Source organism: Muscardinus avellanarius (genome assembly GCF_963383645.1).
Source record: "Muscardinus avellanarius genome assembly, chromosome: 4".
Classification (NCBI taxonomy): domain Eukaryota; kingdom Metazoa; phylum Chordata; class Mammalia; order Rodentia; family Gliridae; genus Muscardinus; species Muscardinus avellanarius.
This window is the reverse complement of record NC_137789.1, coordinates 103,697,141-103,713,116: the sequence shown is the minus strand read 5'-3', so window position 1 is coordinate 103,713,116 and position 15,976 is coordinate 103,697,141. Positions and strand designations below refer to the sequence as shown.

Below are 15,976 nucleotides of genomic sequence, written 5' to 3'. Positions count from 1 at the left end.
GTGTTTAGCTAACCCATGCTTTATTGGTAATTTCCAAAACTACAAGATGATAATAGATTAGCCCGTAAGTGGAAACCATGTTGTGTTCACACTGAGCGTACACATGTTATAGCTGTCATCTCAAGAGGGTTGTGTCGTCACTGGGGATTACACTGAGAATTTTTTTTAAAGTAATATCAAAACAACAAATCATCTGGACCCTTCCAAAACACATAATTGAAAATTCAGTGTTTTTTTCTTTCTCCCTGCTAATTGAAGTGTCTTTTTAAAAAAAATCTGCCTTAACTAACTCCATTGTTATGGTTTATGGGTTTAAACTATATTTACTAAAATTCTTTTTGCTAAGGAAGTCTTCAAAAGGGAAGTTGGGAAAACTCTCTTTGAGCAAAATTGAGATATCAAATCCAACCTATATATTGTACTGGGGCCCCAATGAGATGCATAGAAGTGTCACCCAATATTTTGACACCCAACTGTTTTCCCCAAACAGAGCAAATGGTAAGAAGTAAATACTGTGTGTGGTGTTGGAGCTCTCAACCCATTTTCTAAGGATTTAGGATTCTTTTTAGGAATCAATTTCAGATGACTCACAATCCAGTTGAAAACAATTGAGGGCGCGCATGTATAGATGTTCCCATTTCCAACGTTTTATTGCTGCTCTCAGTGTTTTTGTGATGAGTTTCCCCTTCATAGAACCAGCTTAAAATTAGAAAAATCAAACACGCATTAGAGAACACAGATTTACTCTGCTATTAATTGATATGGAGATGTAAAGCTCCCATCACCCGGGCTGGAGTCCAGCACCCCCCTGAAGATGTTTCCAGGGGCCAGAGCCTGGCTGGTGAGCAGCCCACTGGCCTTCGCCTCTGGAGAGGTCCGCTGCTCTGGGGAGGAGTGCGCTGGGGCAGCTGCCTCTGCAGCACATCGCACACCAGCCTTGGGGTCCACGCGTTACTTTCTTCCCACTTAATTTTAAAAGCCGTGAGCAACCTTGAAAGTGGAGCTCCCCACTCTTCCCTGGCTTCTCTTTGATTTGCTGTTCAGGAGGTAAGGTAACACGCCCTACTTAGTAACCAGAAGATGATTCTTAGGGCCGTGCAGCTTTGCCGCTGCGTGGACGACAGGATCGTCCTCAGAGGCTGGAAGCAGCCAAGGTGGGGGTAGGGAGGGCAGTGGGTAGGAGAATCTGTTGAAATATGACCCCGGCGGTTTTAACTTTAAATAAGCATTTCCATCCTAATAGAAGCCTCTCCTAATGTCTCCTGCAGCTTTGATTTTGGAACCCGTCACATTCCTCATTAAAGCAATCACTGTTAAAACATAAAGCAACACAGGATTTATTTCTTCATTAAACTGATGATCCGTATATGAAGCCAATTAACATTATGAGTCTGGTGAACATCAAGTGTAAAGAGGTTAGAGAAAATTAAAAGCAGTCACCTTGGTCTTTAGATAAAGAAAGTACACTTTTAGGTTGTAAATTATCAGAGTGTCCAAGCGGGACAGATCGGCGAATTTGGTTAATTGGAAAATATATTTTACAGCACAAGAATTAAGGGAAAACAACCGTTTTGTGACTGACTCCTTTTTTTAGCAGGAGACGAATACCTTAGCGAATAGGTATTGGTCACCTTCTCCGGGGCCCCGGATCGGAGGCAATCCGGGGAAGGGGGCCAGCATCATCGAAGTTTGCGGAAGCCTTTCGTTTCTAAGGTCGTTTCTTTGGTTGTTTGCTTTGTTTATTCGCTGTCTTGCCAACAGAAGGAGACCAGCTTAGCGCTCTGGGAGGGTAACTTCGGGTAAGGTGAGGCCGAGGGTCCCGAGTGGCTTGGAGCCCTGCGTGAGGTGGTGTTTCTCCGGAGCTCCTCCGGTGGTCCGGCCAGGGGGGCGGCCAGGCTGGCCGGACCACCATCTAAAGAAAGATGTTGCGAGGGTCGGGGCCGGAGGCCAGGGGCGGTGGGATGTTCCCCAGCTGCGCCAGGGACTGCCGAGTCGGGAGTTCGGTCCCGGCTGCGAGCGCGCGTTCCAAGTAACTTTCGTAGACTCGTACTGGCGGAGAGGAGTGGTCTCCGTCCCCCGAACGCCCGGGATCCAGCTGGTAGAGCCGAGGGCCGCGGAGGGCCCCTGGGGACCCTCTCCTTCAGCTGCGCGGGAGTCAGGGGATGGGGTGGGGCAAACAGCGCCGCTGTCCAGGGTTCTGCTCGGCCTAGAAGATCCGGGAGTGCGCTGTTCGCAGGCCCGGGAAAAGCCTGCGCAGTGCCCGGGACGTCTCTGGGCCTTAATCTGTGTGGGTCGATGTCAGTCGGGGACGGGGAGCTGAAGCTGTGGCTTGGACTTCACTGCTTTCTGGGTCCAGTGCGGCGCCCAGAGCGGGGCTGCTGGTCGGAGGGTGCCCGCACCGATCACCCAAGTTCTCCTGGAACGGCTGGGTGGAGCTCACCTCGCTTTGCCGGGCTCCGGGAGCGCACCGCGCGCGCGGGCACAGAGCTGCAGCTTAGGTCTGGAGGTCTGGAGGGAATCCGGAGGGGCTTCTAGCCGGCCCACGAGCTCAAGGGGGGCTCCGGCTCTCTAAAGGCCAGGGGAGAGCAGAGCCCCTCTGCTAGAGATAGGCGGAGAGACGGGCAGAGCCGGCGAGCCGGCCGCTCCACTTGGGGCTGAGCTGAGAGAGGATCGGCTCCAGGGACTCCAGACCTCCCTGCGCCGGTGGGAACGGCGCGCTGGGCTGTCCCTCCAGCCCCCGCCGGCCGTCGCCCGCCTCCCGGACCCGCGGCCACCTCCTCCCCGGACGCCGCCGGGACTCGGGGAGCCCGTGGCCCGGACCGAGCAGGCGCCGCGGGGGCTCCGCTCCGAACCGAGCCGGAGTTCCAGCGGCTCCTGGCTCGCGCCGGGTCGGCTCTCCCGGCCAGGGTGGCCGAGCCCGGTGGGGAGCGCTTCAGTGAGGCGGCCCCCACTGGCCTCCGCCGGAGCGGTGCCGCCGCCGCCTCCTCGGGGCCCGCGGGGCCGGGCCGGCACTCAGCCCCCCGGCCCCAAGTGGGCCCGCCAGGCCTTTTGTTTCCGACGCGTTGCATCTTTAAGATCCAGGATGGATCCGGGGGCCTCGGGCAGGGACCCGACCCAACCGCCCCGCCAAAGCTCCCGAACGCAGTAGAATGTTTATAAAATATTCAATTTCTGCAGTCTGTCCAAGAAGCCATCGTCCCAAAATAAAATCAGCAGTCTAGACGGAACACAGACACCAGGACTTATCAACAGTTGTCTGGCATCTTCGGATGCATCTTGTGTGGGTCATAATACCAACTTTATTTTCAGTGGTGCATAAATTAATTACACGCATTTAATAACCAAAATATCATTATATTCCCCCTTTAATATCATAAAGGCTTTCCGCCAGGGAAGCACTTAATACTGTGGGGGCCGTAACGGGCTATTATCCTGGTGTAATGCTATTACGGAACCAATTATGCACCATTAGACTTGCTTTTTTTGCAGTTTATGTGATTTGATCCAATCCCGCGCCCCTGACTTGAAAATTTCAGCCCGGTACTTTAGAGTTTAATTTTCACCCAGGCAGAGAGAAGGGCGGTCTCTCTCCGCTGAGTGTCTGCCTCGGATGCATTTTAAAAGTAATTGCGAAGGGTCCCACCGCATATCATTTGCATGGAGAAGCGAACATAAATTCAGGGACCCCTTGCTGAGAACAAAATCAAACTTTGCTTTTGTACGATCGCTTGGAAAGAGAAGCCGTGTGCACAGAGTCCCCCCAAAACCCATCCGGCGGCGACAATTAGCGGCGCTTTGTCGATTCGCAGCCCCGGAGTCGCCAGGCCTCTGACGAGGGCGAGCCCAAATCCAATCTCGCCCGGAGAAAGAAGGTTGGAGTCCGAGGGGCCCGCGGGTGGGGGTGGGCCGGGTGTTCAGAACAGAAGCTCTTTTTAGGGGGTGTCGGTGCTGGCGCTTGTTTCTGTTTTCTTTTTAAAAGAAAAGAGGGAAAAAACATTCCTGATGTTTGCTGAGAAATGACGGATTTTTTTTTTTTTACACCACGTGGGCCATTTGTAAGGCCCAATAGACCTATCCAAGTTACTCGCTGTAGACAGCGCTGGAAATAATCAGATTAAGGCCAATTATGCGTGAGATTATAAAGGCGAGTGCTGAGCGGCGGCGCGCGCTGTAGACAGACAGCAAGACATCTGGCCACTTCCCCAGCCACTCCGTCGTCCTGCGGGCGCCAGCAGCGCCGAGCCCCGCCCGCCGCCAGCCAGCCCCGCGTGCCGGCCGGTGGCGGCCACGCTCCGGCCTCCCCGCCCGCCGCGCGCCGAGGTACGCGGGGCCGGGCCCACCGCCTTCCCGCCAGAGCTGCCGCCCGCGCCCGGCCTCGTGCGCCCTCCGGACCCCGCGCTGGCCGGGCGCAGGCCTGGCGGCCGGACCCGGAGAGCCGGGAACCGGGGGGTGCGGGCTAGGCGGTGGGGCCCGGGCGTCCGGGGACGGGTCCACCCACCCCTGGGGTCGCGGCTTGCGGCGGGGGGTGCTGCCACCTGCCCTCCGGCCCGCTGGGGGCTGCAGGCGCGGGGAGGGAGCTTGGCCGGACGGGAGCGCCCGGTGCGCCCGGGCCGGGCCGGAGCGCGGGCTGGAGACTTAGCCTCTGTCGCGGTTTGCTTTGCAGCCAGGCCGAGCCGCGCCGTCCGTCCCTCCGCCACCCTCCCGGGTCCCGCTGTCCAGTTGTTCCCACCGTCGGTGATGTTTTATTTCCACTGTCCGCCGCAGCTAGAGGGTGAGTAGAGCTGCGCTCGGGGGCTGCTCGGCGAGGTCGGAGCCGGCCAGAAAGGGCCGGAGGGTGTTGGGTCTCGCCTCGCCTGGCCAGGGGACAGCCGCCGGGCGGTGCGCGGGGACGCCCCTGGCCCCCTACCCTGCCCCACCTCCCCACCCCGGCGCCACCTGCCACCCACCTCCCTCCCGCAGGGGCCGGCGGCCTGGGGCTGTGGTGCTGCGGGACCGGCCGGTCCTCCCAGCGCAGATGCTAGCGTCACGCCTCTAATTGGGGCTCCTCCGCCCAGGGGGCCGCATCAATCTTTCACGGTGTTTTGCAAACATCCTGGAAAGCCATGGCGAGTTGGCCCGCCTTGTCTAGGGCCCCGCCGCCGCACCGAGGACTCCTAGCTGGGCTGCTGTCGCTCGGGCTTTGGCGGAAGTTGTTCGGGCCCCTTGGCCACAATTCCCTGCAACTTAAAGTCAGTCTCTGGCTTCAGATGTGTCCCTGGAGCCAGGTGGCCCTGACGCCATCTGCCCCACGGCTGGGGCATGGCTTCTCCTCTGTGGCCCGCTGGGTTTCTGATCCCAAATGCCAACCTCTCCACTCTCCAGGGCCAGGGTCTGGTCTGAAGGTCACCAGACTTTAGAAGACATTTCTCTTCAGATTCCCAGTATCCTGTGCGTCTGACTGTTAGGTGGGATGGAGTGGGGGCAAGGGAACCACTTGGATCTCTGCCCCCCACCCCACCCCAGGGCCCAGGGATCCAAGAATGGGTCTTCTGCGAGGGTGATGAGTGTTCGTCAGGGGAATGTGGAGCCACGTCCTGGGCTGCATCAGGGATTCAGAGCTGCAGTCCTGGGGTGTCAGGGCTTCTGAAGTTCTGGGAGCATGACCAGGACTGGCCTCCAGCTCCCGTGCTTCCTCCTTTTTTGTACTGAGGACTGAACCCAGGGGCATTCTACCTCTGTGCTGTACACCTCAGCCCTATTTTATTTTACTTGTTTTCTGTACTTGTGATTGAATCCAAGGGCATTCTGCCTCTGAGCTACACCCCAGCCCTATTTTATTTCATCTTATTTTTGGTACTTGCAATTGAACCCAGAGGCATTCTGCCTCTGAGCTATACCCCAGCCCTATTTTATTTGGAAACAGGGTCTTGCTTAGTTTTTGAAGATCTCAATGGGTCTGCTGGCCTTCAACCTGTGATCCTCCTGTCTCAGCCTCCCAAGCACAGGTATTACAGGCATGTGCCACAGTGCCACGTTTACTTCTTTGATTATTCTTGCCCTGGGATAAGTTTGGAGGCCATGAAATCACACGAGGCCTGGGGCAGGACAGAGGGCAGTGAGACACCAGAGGGTGCTTCTCCCCCAGCCCAGACTTAGCTGCAATGTCAGGAAATTTGTTTTTGTTTTTACCATAAAGCTCTTAAGAGTTCTGCTGGGTTTTCTAGAAAAGGTTTGGAGTGGCAGAGGTTTCTCCTGCCAATTCTACCAGAATTCTTAAGAAGGAGAAGCCATGGGTTTCCCTGCTTTCCCCTCCGTGTGCCCTAATAGCCCATGCCTGTTAGCTTAAGGGAGAACTCAGAGGGGTGTGTCCCCTGACACAGGACCCTGGGACCAGAGGACATCCTCCCATGTGTGTGGTGAGGACACTTTCTCTGTGCCCTGTACAGACCAGTAACCCACTCTTCTGGTCAAAGCAAAGAAGAAAGAGATTGGGGGATTTAGCAAGTGGTGGACGTCCTGGGTGATATAGGAAAAAGCACTGTCTCCAGGGTGGCTTGCAGAAGTGCCTTTGGGACAGTCCTAGCTCCAGCTCTTTCCGAGAGCTGCTTGCCACTCTCAGCTCATCTGAGCCAGTTCACCTTGTCTGTCTATACCCTGAGCACATTTGCCCTGGACACTGACTCTGATGGATATGACCAGAAGACTAGGAGATGGGGGCTCTAAGAATTTTGCATCCCTTTGTAGACATGTTTTCATGGCAGTTTTGCAGGAAGGAGAACTTTGGTTTAAGTTTCATGTCACTGGGGATAGAGACAATCTCCTGCCAATGGAAAAGCTGAGAACAGACTTTTGGAATATGACATCATGTTAGAGCCTATCACTTTTACATTCTTTATTAATCTAGAGAGGCATGTAGGAGAAAGCAAAGCATGGCTCATAATCTTATCTGGCAGATAATAAATTAAAAAGTTCTACATGCACCTCCCTAGAAACCATGAATAGAAATCAACACCTTGACAAATGAATGGCCCATCTGTCTTTTCCTAAAGGTACCAGCTACTGTGGATTTCTTATGATTCTTTCAAGAAAAACATATTTCTCTTATTCATGTATTTTTCTCTGTTTATTTGGGCTAAGATTATATTTTAACATCATACTGAATTTTGATTTTCTAAATTTCTTATTAAAGATTTGGAGATTTTCCCATGTCATTAGATGTATGTGAATCTACTGATTTCTTTTAGACAGCTGTGTAGTATTCTATGTTGTGCAGAAGTGTTTACCGGTAGGCACTTAGGCTTGTCTTGTTTTCAGAAGCACCCTTCTCTCTTTATTTTGGCACACTTTATAAGTATACTCATAGATTAGAAACCTGTACATACAGTTAAATTTTTGATGGTTATTGTCAAATGACCTTCTAGTGAGACTGCCAGTTGATACTGCACCAGTTGATGAGGAACATAACCAAAATTATTTTCTCTTATGCATACTGGGTATCACCATGTACCTTATTTCATTTATTTATTTATTTATTTATTTTTGCCAAAATGACTCATGAAAGTAGCATCTCACTGTTCTACGAACTTTCAAAGTTTAACATTTTGATAACATTATCAACCATTCTTGGTATTTTAAAGTAAAAAGGCTTGTTCTCATCTTCTTCTCTCTTCAGCTGTCAATCTTTTCTCTTACTAATTTGATGAAGTCAGCCTTTTTGTTTTTAGGATTCACTTTGCCATTTGGTGTGTAATTTAAAGATATTACATACATGGTTGTGACCAATTTGGGACACTGTTGTATAAACTAGGAGCTGGGAAGACCATGACTGGAGACCTCGGTGAAAGCTCTCCAGCCTCCTTCGTCTAGGGTTTTGTTTTAAAAGAAGAGAATTTTGCCTTTTGCAAAGTAATGGAAATAGGGCTGCTGCTTCGAGGCTGTTCTTTTTGGATTCCGATGAGTTGGAGAGAAATATTTATAAGTAGGGTTTTGAGGAAGAATGCAGTTTGGATGGGAAGATTTGCAGGTAGAGAGGGGAAGCACTTTGGCAGGGAATGTGGCCCTGGAGGATAAAATAAAACCTGGAGGGACTCCTTTAAGTAGAGGGAATTTTCAAAAGCTCGAAGGACTTGGCTTTCTTAGGTTGAGGTCTTTCTGTATCCAGCCACAGAAATGCTCCCACCGTGGTGCCCAGGCAACATTCCGCAGAACACAGCCCGTGGCAGGTAAAATGTTCACTGGTTAATGGAAACCTGCTCATTTGTTTTCCTAAGAAGCCATTGTGGACTATCAAGCAAATAGTGCACATTTGGAAAATGATCCAAATGTACATTTGGGGCTGAACTCGATTCTGGCTTTATTGTGAGCCTCAGAAGGAAGCTGCTAGGAGGTGGGCAATGTTATTCTTTTCTACAGATACAGGAGCAATAGGTGCTTTATAAGGCCAGAGAGTAGGTTGGTTCTTGAGGGTGGCCCTGTCTAAATTGGCCTGGCATCCAAGGTGGTTGCTGTTGGCAAAGGTCTTTTGTTGATGGACATCTATACAACAGGTCTCCTGTGACACAGGGTAATTAATATTCACATATAAACTTCTTACCCCCCCTGAGCTTTGCGCTTCTAGGAGAAAACTGCTATGAAAATCTTTTGGTGTCTTCTTTCCTCCCCAGCCTCCCTCGTCCCCAGTCCTTGATCTTTGTTGGTTATAGAAACAGGAGAAAGCACAGCAAGGAATAACCAGAAGCCTCCTTCTCAAAGGTCCCAGGTCAGGGACGACATGAAGGTGCATTGGACAGGTGTAGCTGGGGACCCAGGGCAGGTCAAGCTGGTGACCCTTCTTGGCTCATGGTCCAGAATTTCACAAGGACTGGAATTGGCCTGGTTAGGGATTAAGGTCAGCATCACCCCATGCACTAGAGGCAGCTGGACCTGAAGTCCAGAAGCGAGTGGAAAGACAGGCTCTTAAGAGAAGCAGAAAAAAACATGTGGGGACAGCTGATGGGTCGGGCTCTCTGTCTGGAGGGGACAGGCTGTGTCCTATGACTGAGCCTGCTGGCTGACCGCTATACAAGGCGGGTGGTCTGAGGACCCAGGTTCCCTCTGCTCAGGCTGATCCATTTTGCTTCTGGCAGGCACTGCGCCCTTTGGCAATCACTCTACCGGGGATTTCGACGATGGGTTTCTCCGTCGGAAACAGCGCCGGAACCGGACTACCTTCACTCTTCAGCAGGTAAACAGGTTGATCCTCCTCTTGGGACTCAGCCTTTTTTGGTTTCTCCTGAAGCCAGAGTTAAGAAGCTCCATCTTTCAGACGAGATCGGGTGTGTTCAGGGTGGTATGACCGTAGACTCCTTCCTATCTTTCAAAATGAGGCCAACAGATTGTGTTACTGGATCTTCCTGTCTTCTTGAACAATTTATGTGTCAAGAAATCTGTTTGGGGGATGACAGATGATTTGTCCTGGCCCACCTCAGATAGTAAGTGCAGAGGCAAGAAGCACGGCTCCCATTTGCCTTCTGGTCATGGTTCAGGGCCTATTTCTATGTCAGCAGCATCATCTGTACCTCACAGTTACCCTTAGAGGAAGGCAGGGGACACCTCCTTCTCCTCTGTAGATGGAAGGAAACTGAGCCTGGGAGGTGATCGTAGTATGGTCACCCATCAGTGGAATGGCTACAGCTGGACTCTTTCCCAAAGATGCGTTCTCCCCTGAGATCAGCCCCTGTCCTACTCCTGAGCACACTGGAGCATAGGGAAGGTGACCCTCAGACCTGCCAGGTTTCTGTGGGACTGGCCCAGGAAGGGTTTCTACAGGCTAATTTGTTCCCTGTGCCTGCTGTGGAAGCTATGTCTATTTCTCTAACTGTTCTTCACTAAGCCACCCTTAGTTGTTTTTTTTCTTTTTTCTTTTGTGGTTCTGGGGATTGAACCCAGGGGCCGTCTACCTCTGAACTATACCTCCAGCCTTGTTTTATTTTATATTTTGAAATAAGGTCCCATTAAGTTGCTGAGGGATCTCACTAAGTGGTTGAGACTGGCCTCAAACCCGTAATCCTCCTGTCTCAGCCTCTAAGTACTAGGATTATGGGCGTGTGCCTCCACACCCAGCTCCCCCTTAGGTTTCTGATTCCATGATAACATTTACATATAAATGTACAGAAATATTCTCACCACTCTTCCTGTTTTTATTTCTCGGGAGAGAACTGAGGGTGCTGCTAAGTCTGACGCCCAAAGCCACCCGAGGTTGCGATGCTTATTCTGCGGCTCTATTCAAACTGAGCTTTATCCATCTCCTTCCTCGATTCCATCTGTGAAACCGCTTCCTTGCCGCTCGCAGTAGATTTGAAATATGCATCTGCATCCCCTCACCTAGCGTGGCCTCTCACCAGTAAATATTTTTTTCCTTTTATCAGCTGGAAGCTCTTGAGGCAGTCTTTGCCCAAACACACTACCCAGATGTCTTCACCAGAGAAGAGTTAGCCATGAAAATAAACCTCACAGAAGCCAGAGTGCAGGTAAACCTTCTTTTTAATTATTTAACTCTCTAATATTAAAACTGGCAAACTTTTTTTTTTGACATCATGACTGCAGAGTGCACATTTGGCCAAAGAAAGCAAATGAAGACTATCTGTCATTTTCATGATGCACTTTAATAGCATCAACATAATGTGGAATATTAGATTAGGTTGATTAATCGGTCATTCATAATTAACTAGTGATAATGTTCTACACTAATTTGTCCGCGTCTCTAAGGTACTAAATTACATCAATGCACATCCATTTCCTTGCTTTAGAAAAAAAAAAAAGGGCTGAGATGCTATTCTCAAAGCAGGTCTTTTGACCGCTCTGGGGTGAGGCCGGTCAATTGCAGAGAACCGCGTTTTCATATGGGAAGCAGGATCCGCTTTGCAGAGATTGCAGTATGTCCAATATTTCCCTGCATGCGGGCTCTCTCAGTAAAGTGGACCCGAACACGTGCTGTTTAAACATCTCTAAACGGCCGCAGCAAAAGGGCTGAGCGGAGAGGAGTGTGGCCCTGGTGATGGGTCTCTAAGCAGGATTTCTTTTTCCAGGCTGCACGGTGATTATGTTTAAGCGCATGAACCCGCAGAGCCCAGCAGATGTGCCCGGGTGTGCGAGGAATAGGTTCACAGCGCTGCCTCTCCAGGCGAGCTAGTCTTTGAGCACAATTATATATTCATTTTATTTATGGGGTTCCCTCCATGCTGTTTCTGTTCTTTTTTTATGTAGGGGCTTGGGGTTAAGACTATGCAAAGATCTAATTGTAGGAAATATAATAGTTTGCTTTCGGTTCCCCTGGGTCATGTTAGTATCTCTTAAAAACCAATGGCTGAAGAGAGATAATGGAATTCTGAGCAGTAAATTGGGGATTGTAAACAAATTATTTCCCCTATAATCAGATTATGTGATCCTGATTATTAAATCTGAACATGAATCATTGGTCATAGGCGGGCAAATTAAACTGATTATTATTTGGAAATGAAAATCTTCTTTGGCCAGGACACCGTCTATCGTTTCTTTTTTTAACGCCAGCTTGCCAATAGCTGCCTAAAGACTGAACTGCAAATTGAGATAAATGACACAATTATTGAACACTCAGAAGTGGAAGATCATAACTGCTCCCTGAAAGGTGCAAGGGTAAGATAGGGGTGGTGACAATTAGAGCCGGGAATTGTTGTCCGGGCTGTTGTGGGCTATTATGTAGCCAGACAATGGCGCGACACGTTTGCTCAGTGAGCGTCCATGTGCGGGGATCTGGGGCTCTGGCGGCGGGAAGGGAGATGTGTTTACATTTACCCCTTGCTCATTCAAATATGATTAATGTTCTATAAAGCAGGGTCTTAATCGAAGCTGATGTTGTCAAACAATAACTAAATAGGGAAATAAACGAGTCCATCATGCTCCTTCCTCAGAAGCCGGGGAACTGTCACTGCGAAGTCATTAAAATATGATAATGAAAAATAGCTCAATTAAATGTTGTTATAGCTGTGACCTTCATTCAATTAAGACGCAAGAAAGTGTCTGCATTTTGCTTTGCATTTAACTGCCCTAAATTTAGAATATAGATAAAATCATTATTCAATGGTTGCTGATATGTGCAATTAAAAGCCAACTCGATTAAAAAAGAAAGAAAGGAACCCAGTTAAAGGAGAATGAAAATTAAGAGATAGGGCGGGCGGCTGGCAGAGTGCTCAGCCTCAAGGACCCGTGCTCTCTCCTGGGCTGCTGGGCCTGGCACTGGCAGGGGGCGGGGAGAGGAGGCCCCCCAGGAGTCAGAGGGGGCCTAGCCAAGCTTTTTTTTTTTTAAAAAAAACAAACAAACAAACAAACAAACAAACAAAAACCAGGGATTTTCTCTCAGGAGAAGAGAGGAGAGGTTTCACTGGATGTACTGGAGATAGTAGGATTTTGCTGACCTCAGGGCGCACCTTGAGCCTGGATTGCCCAGCTTCAATGAGGCCATTCTTCTGCAGATGCAGTTTGGTTTCCAAGACTTAAAAGAAAATTCAACACCTGCCTCTTAAGAGGTGCTTAGGTCAAGGTGGCTCACAAGCCTCCTGCTGACCGAGGGTGATGCTAGCTAACACCTGCAGGGGTTGAGATGGGCCAGGCGCTGTGCTCAATGTTTCCTATGCATGTCAACCTTCCTGGATGCTTGGGGGTGGTGGTCGCCATCACTCCTCACACCAGCAGTTTGCATCTCAGTCCTGAGCCACGTCCCTGGGCTTCAGATTGTGGATCTGTCATTTACCACCTGGATGGCCCCAGGGAAAGAGAATTAACCGCCCTGTGTTTAATTTCCCAATCTGTAAGTGGGGATAGCAGGGCTACTAACCTAGTAGGGCTGCTGTGGATTTGAATCCAGGTTCATCGAGGTCCGGAATTCTTAAGATGGCTGATTCAGAGTCAAGGTTTCTAATGAGTGCACTGGGCTGCTGGTCAGGGCCTTGCTGTGGTGTGTACGCGGATGATTTTGGGTTTTGATCACAGGTATGAGACCAGATGCCCCTAGGGCTGCGGCCCAGCCTGCAGGAAGCCTGATGTGCCATTTTGATGGGAAGCCCTGGGGCGGCGTTTTAGAAGTGGCTTTGATGATCCCTGATAGGAAATATATTTCACATCAAATAAATGCACTCACGTGCAACTCAGCTCTGAGGGTCTCCGCCAGGCAGCGCTTTTACCTTTCCAATGGGCAACACATTTGAATACTTTCCATTATTTAACATCCCTTGAAAAATGCCCATCATACGCTGGGCTGATGATATATGCCTGTAATCCCACTACTTTGGAGGTTGAGACAGGAGGATGGCAGGGTTGAGGCTGGTCTCAGCAACTTAATGAGATGTCATTTCAAAATAAAAAATAAAAAAGTCTAGGGGGTGTAGCTCAGAGGTAGAATGCTCCTGAGTTTGATCCCCAGTGCCAAACAAAACAAAACAAAACAAAACAAAAACGTGAGTCGTAAGTTAAGCTGATGGGACCTGCCCACGTGTGAAGCTTCTGGTTGGAGCGCCCGGTGCAGCCGGAGGCAGTGTGGTGAGCCAGGAGTGCTGGCCCTGGGGCCAGGCCTTTGTGTTCGGTTCTGCCTCCATCTTCCTCTCTGATTTCCTGCCTCTCTCACGTGCTTCCTATCTGCACTCAGGTTTGGTTTCAGAACCGAAGAGCCAAATGGAGGAAAACCGAGAGAGGGGCCTCCGACCAGGAACCCGGAGCCAAGGAGCCCATGGCAGAGGCCACGCCGCCCCCGGTGAGAAACATCAACTCCCCACCCCCGGGGGACCAGGCCCGGAGCAAGAAGGAGGCACTGGAGGCCCCGCAGAGGTGAGGCCAGCAGCACCCGGGTCTGGGCATCTTGGGCAGCTCTGCCGACCTAGGCCAGAACTCAGTGGCCTTTTCTCTTTGCCAGCCTGGGACGAACAGTGGGTCCTGCGGGTCCCTTTTTCCCTTCCTGCTTGCCGGGGACTCTTCTGAACACCGCCACCTACGCCCAGGCCCTGTCTCACGTGGCTTCCCTGAAGGGTGAGTTTTGTTCCATCAGCGGGCATGGGCTCTCAGGTCTCAGGGAGGGTGGAGACTGGCCAGTGCTGGCACCTCAACCTGCTGGCCTCCCTTCCTTCGGTCCCAGCCAGGGTCACAGACTCTGTCCCCTCCCACATTTCTGTCTTGTTTGGTTTCTGGTAATTGGCCATCTCCACAGTTACAGCTTGTTGCTGCTGACTTGCAGCTCCTGGGGAAGGCCTGGGGGGGCACCATCCCTACCTGTGGCTCTGGTTCACCTCCTGAGTCTGACCTGTTAGGATCAGTGACTTCCTGGGATTTGTGGTCTTCTCCGTGGTTGCTATAGGAAGGATGCAAGTTCTTAGGGACGGTTTGCAGCCCCCCCCAAAGGGCTGTCCCTTGGGAATTTCCAGGGCCACCTTCACAGGATGAAAGGGCCCATTTGTTTCTTTTAATCCTGGCCACAAACCTTTTTGTCCATTCATCAGGCTGTGCAGCTGTGCTGGACAGAAAAGGGGCTGAGCTCCTGAGTGGGTTTGGGGGGTGTGTGAGTGCTCCCTTTGGGGTTTGTCTGTTACGGTGGGGGGCATGGCAAACTGAAGAGCAAAGTATCCTGGAGCCCTCAGGGGCCTATGGGAGGAGAGAGAAAAAGGCACTCCAGGTGTAGGGAACAGTGTGTGAGCGAGTCAGGCATGGGGAGGAGAACCAAGGTTCCCTAGAAAATGGCTGGTAGGTTGGTGCCTGCAGGAGAGTGCTCAGGGATCAGGTGTTGGATGCCTGGCAAGCGCCTGGGCTTGAAGGCCCCAGTGCCATTCCTGGGTCTGCAGTCTCCACTGTAGGAGGAACCTCGGGGCCAGCAGACACTCCTGCGTGGTGTGGGCAGCCGGGCAGATCCCCTGGCTCTGCTGGCTCATGTGAGTGCACAAGGTTGGGTCCAGTTCCCCTCCCCGCACGTCTTGCTCGGATGATCTGGTCAGGTGTTTCTGGAGCTGTATGGAACCTCCCTAGGGAGTGGCCTCAGCAGCATACCACTCAGATATCACATGTTGAACACCCTTATTGGAAAAATCTGAAATCCCTAATGCTCCTGAATCTGCCGAGATGTGGCCTCAAGCTGGAGACGCTGCACCTGTCCCCATGTGACCCACTGTAGTCAAAACTCATAAAACACATCAAATATCCTGGTAGAGTCACCTTCAGGCCACGCGCAGAAGGTGTGTCTAAAACATAAATGAATATGTGTTTAGACTTGGATCTAGTTTTCGAGATCTCTCTCTCTCTCTCTCTCTCTCTCTCTCTCTCTCTATATATATATATATATATATATATATATATATATATGTAAACATTCCTAAACCTGAAAAAAAATCTTATATTCAAAGCATTTTGGATAAGGGATATTCAGTTGGCACAATTAGTCAGTTGGAAGGGGGTCCTGGAAGGAGATAACCAATGGGATTTGGGCATTATCCAAGGGGGCTTGGCAAAGGAGCAATCCCTATCCGTCTGTCCTTCAAACCCTGTCTGTTTCCAGTGAGGACAGGCTTAGCTGAGAGTGACCCACTCTTTAGTGTCTCTGCTTGCTTGCTCCACTCAGGCCCCAGGAGTAGGCAGGGAGCCACCTGTCTGCATGCTGAGCAGCCTTGGGGCATCTCTGGTGAGCCAGCTGAGTAAGGCAGGTAGAAAGAAGGCTTCAATGGCTGGAGGGGACTTGGGGGTCAGATTCCAGGGCAGAGAGGGTGGGGGAGGCTAAGGGCAGTGGGCCAGAGGCAGACAGAGCTGAGACTTGTGTCTTCCATGTTTTGGGGGAGCCCCAAGCTCAGCATCCATCCAGGGCAGAGGCCAAGGCTAGTGGAGGGGTAGCTGCTAAACTGGGCCAGCTGATTTTAGGGATCTACCCACCCATCCTTCCCTCTGTACTTCCTTCTGCCCCTCCCCTGAGCTCTTTTGCCTAGGCTGTGACCCCTGAGCTTGCCTTGTTGGG

The 15,976-nt window shown here is 51.0% G+C and overlaps 1 protein-coding gene across 1 annotated transcript in view; it reads left to right on the top strand.

Moving 5' to 3' along the window:
* Window positions 1-4,737: 4,737 nt before the first annotated feature.
* The window catches only part of DRGX (dorsal root ganglia homeobox), a gene marked incomplete at both ends in the record, with an annotated part of 30,150 nt that continues 18,911 nt past the window's right edge, over window positions 4,738-15,976 (top strand). The window contains 5 exons of the mRNA XM_080694582.1: window positions 4,738-4,771; window positions 9,105-9,202; window positions 10,386-10,487; window positions 13,637-13,815; window positions 13,901-14,013. Of these exons, the coding sequence (XP_080550708.1) occupies window positions 4,738-4,771; window positions 9,105-9,202; window positions 10,386-10,487; window positions 13,637-13,815; window positions 13,901-14,013 (526 nt within the window). The remainder of the gene's footprint in view (window positions 4,772-9,104; window positions 9,203-10,385; window positions 10,488-13,636; window positions 13,816-13,900; window positions 14,014-15,976) is intronic.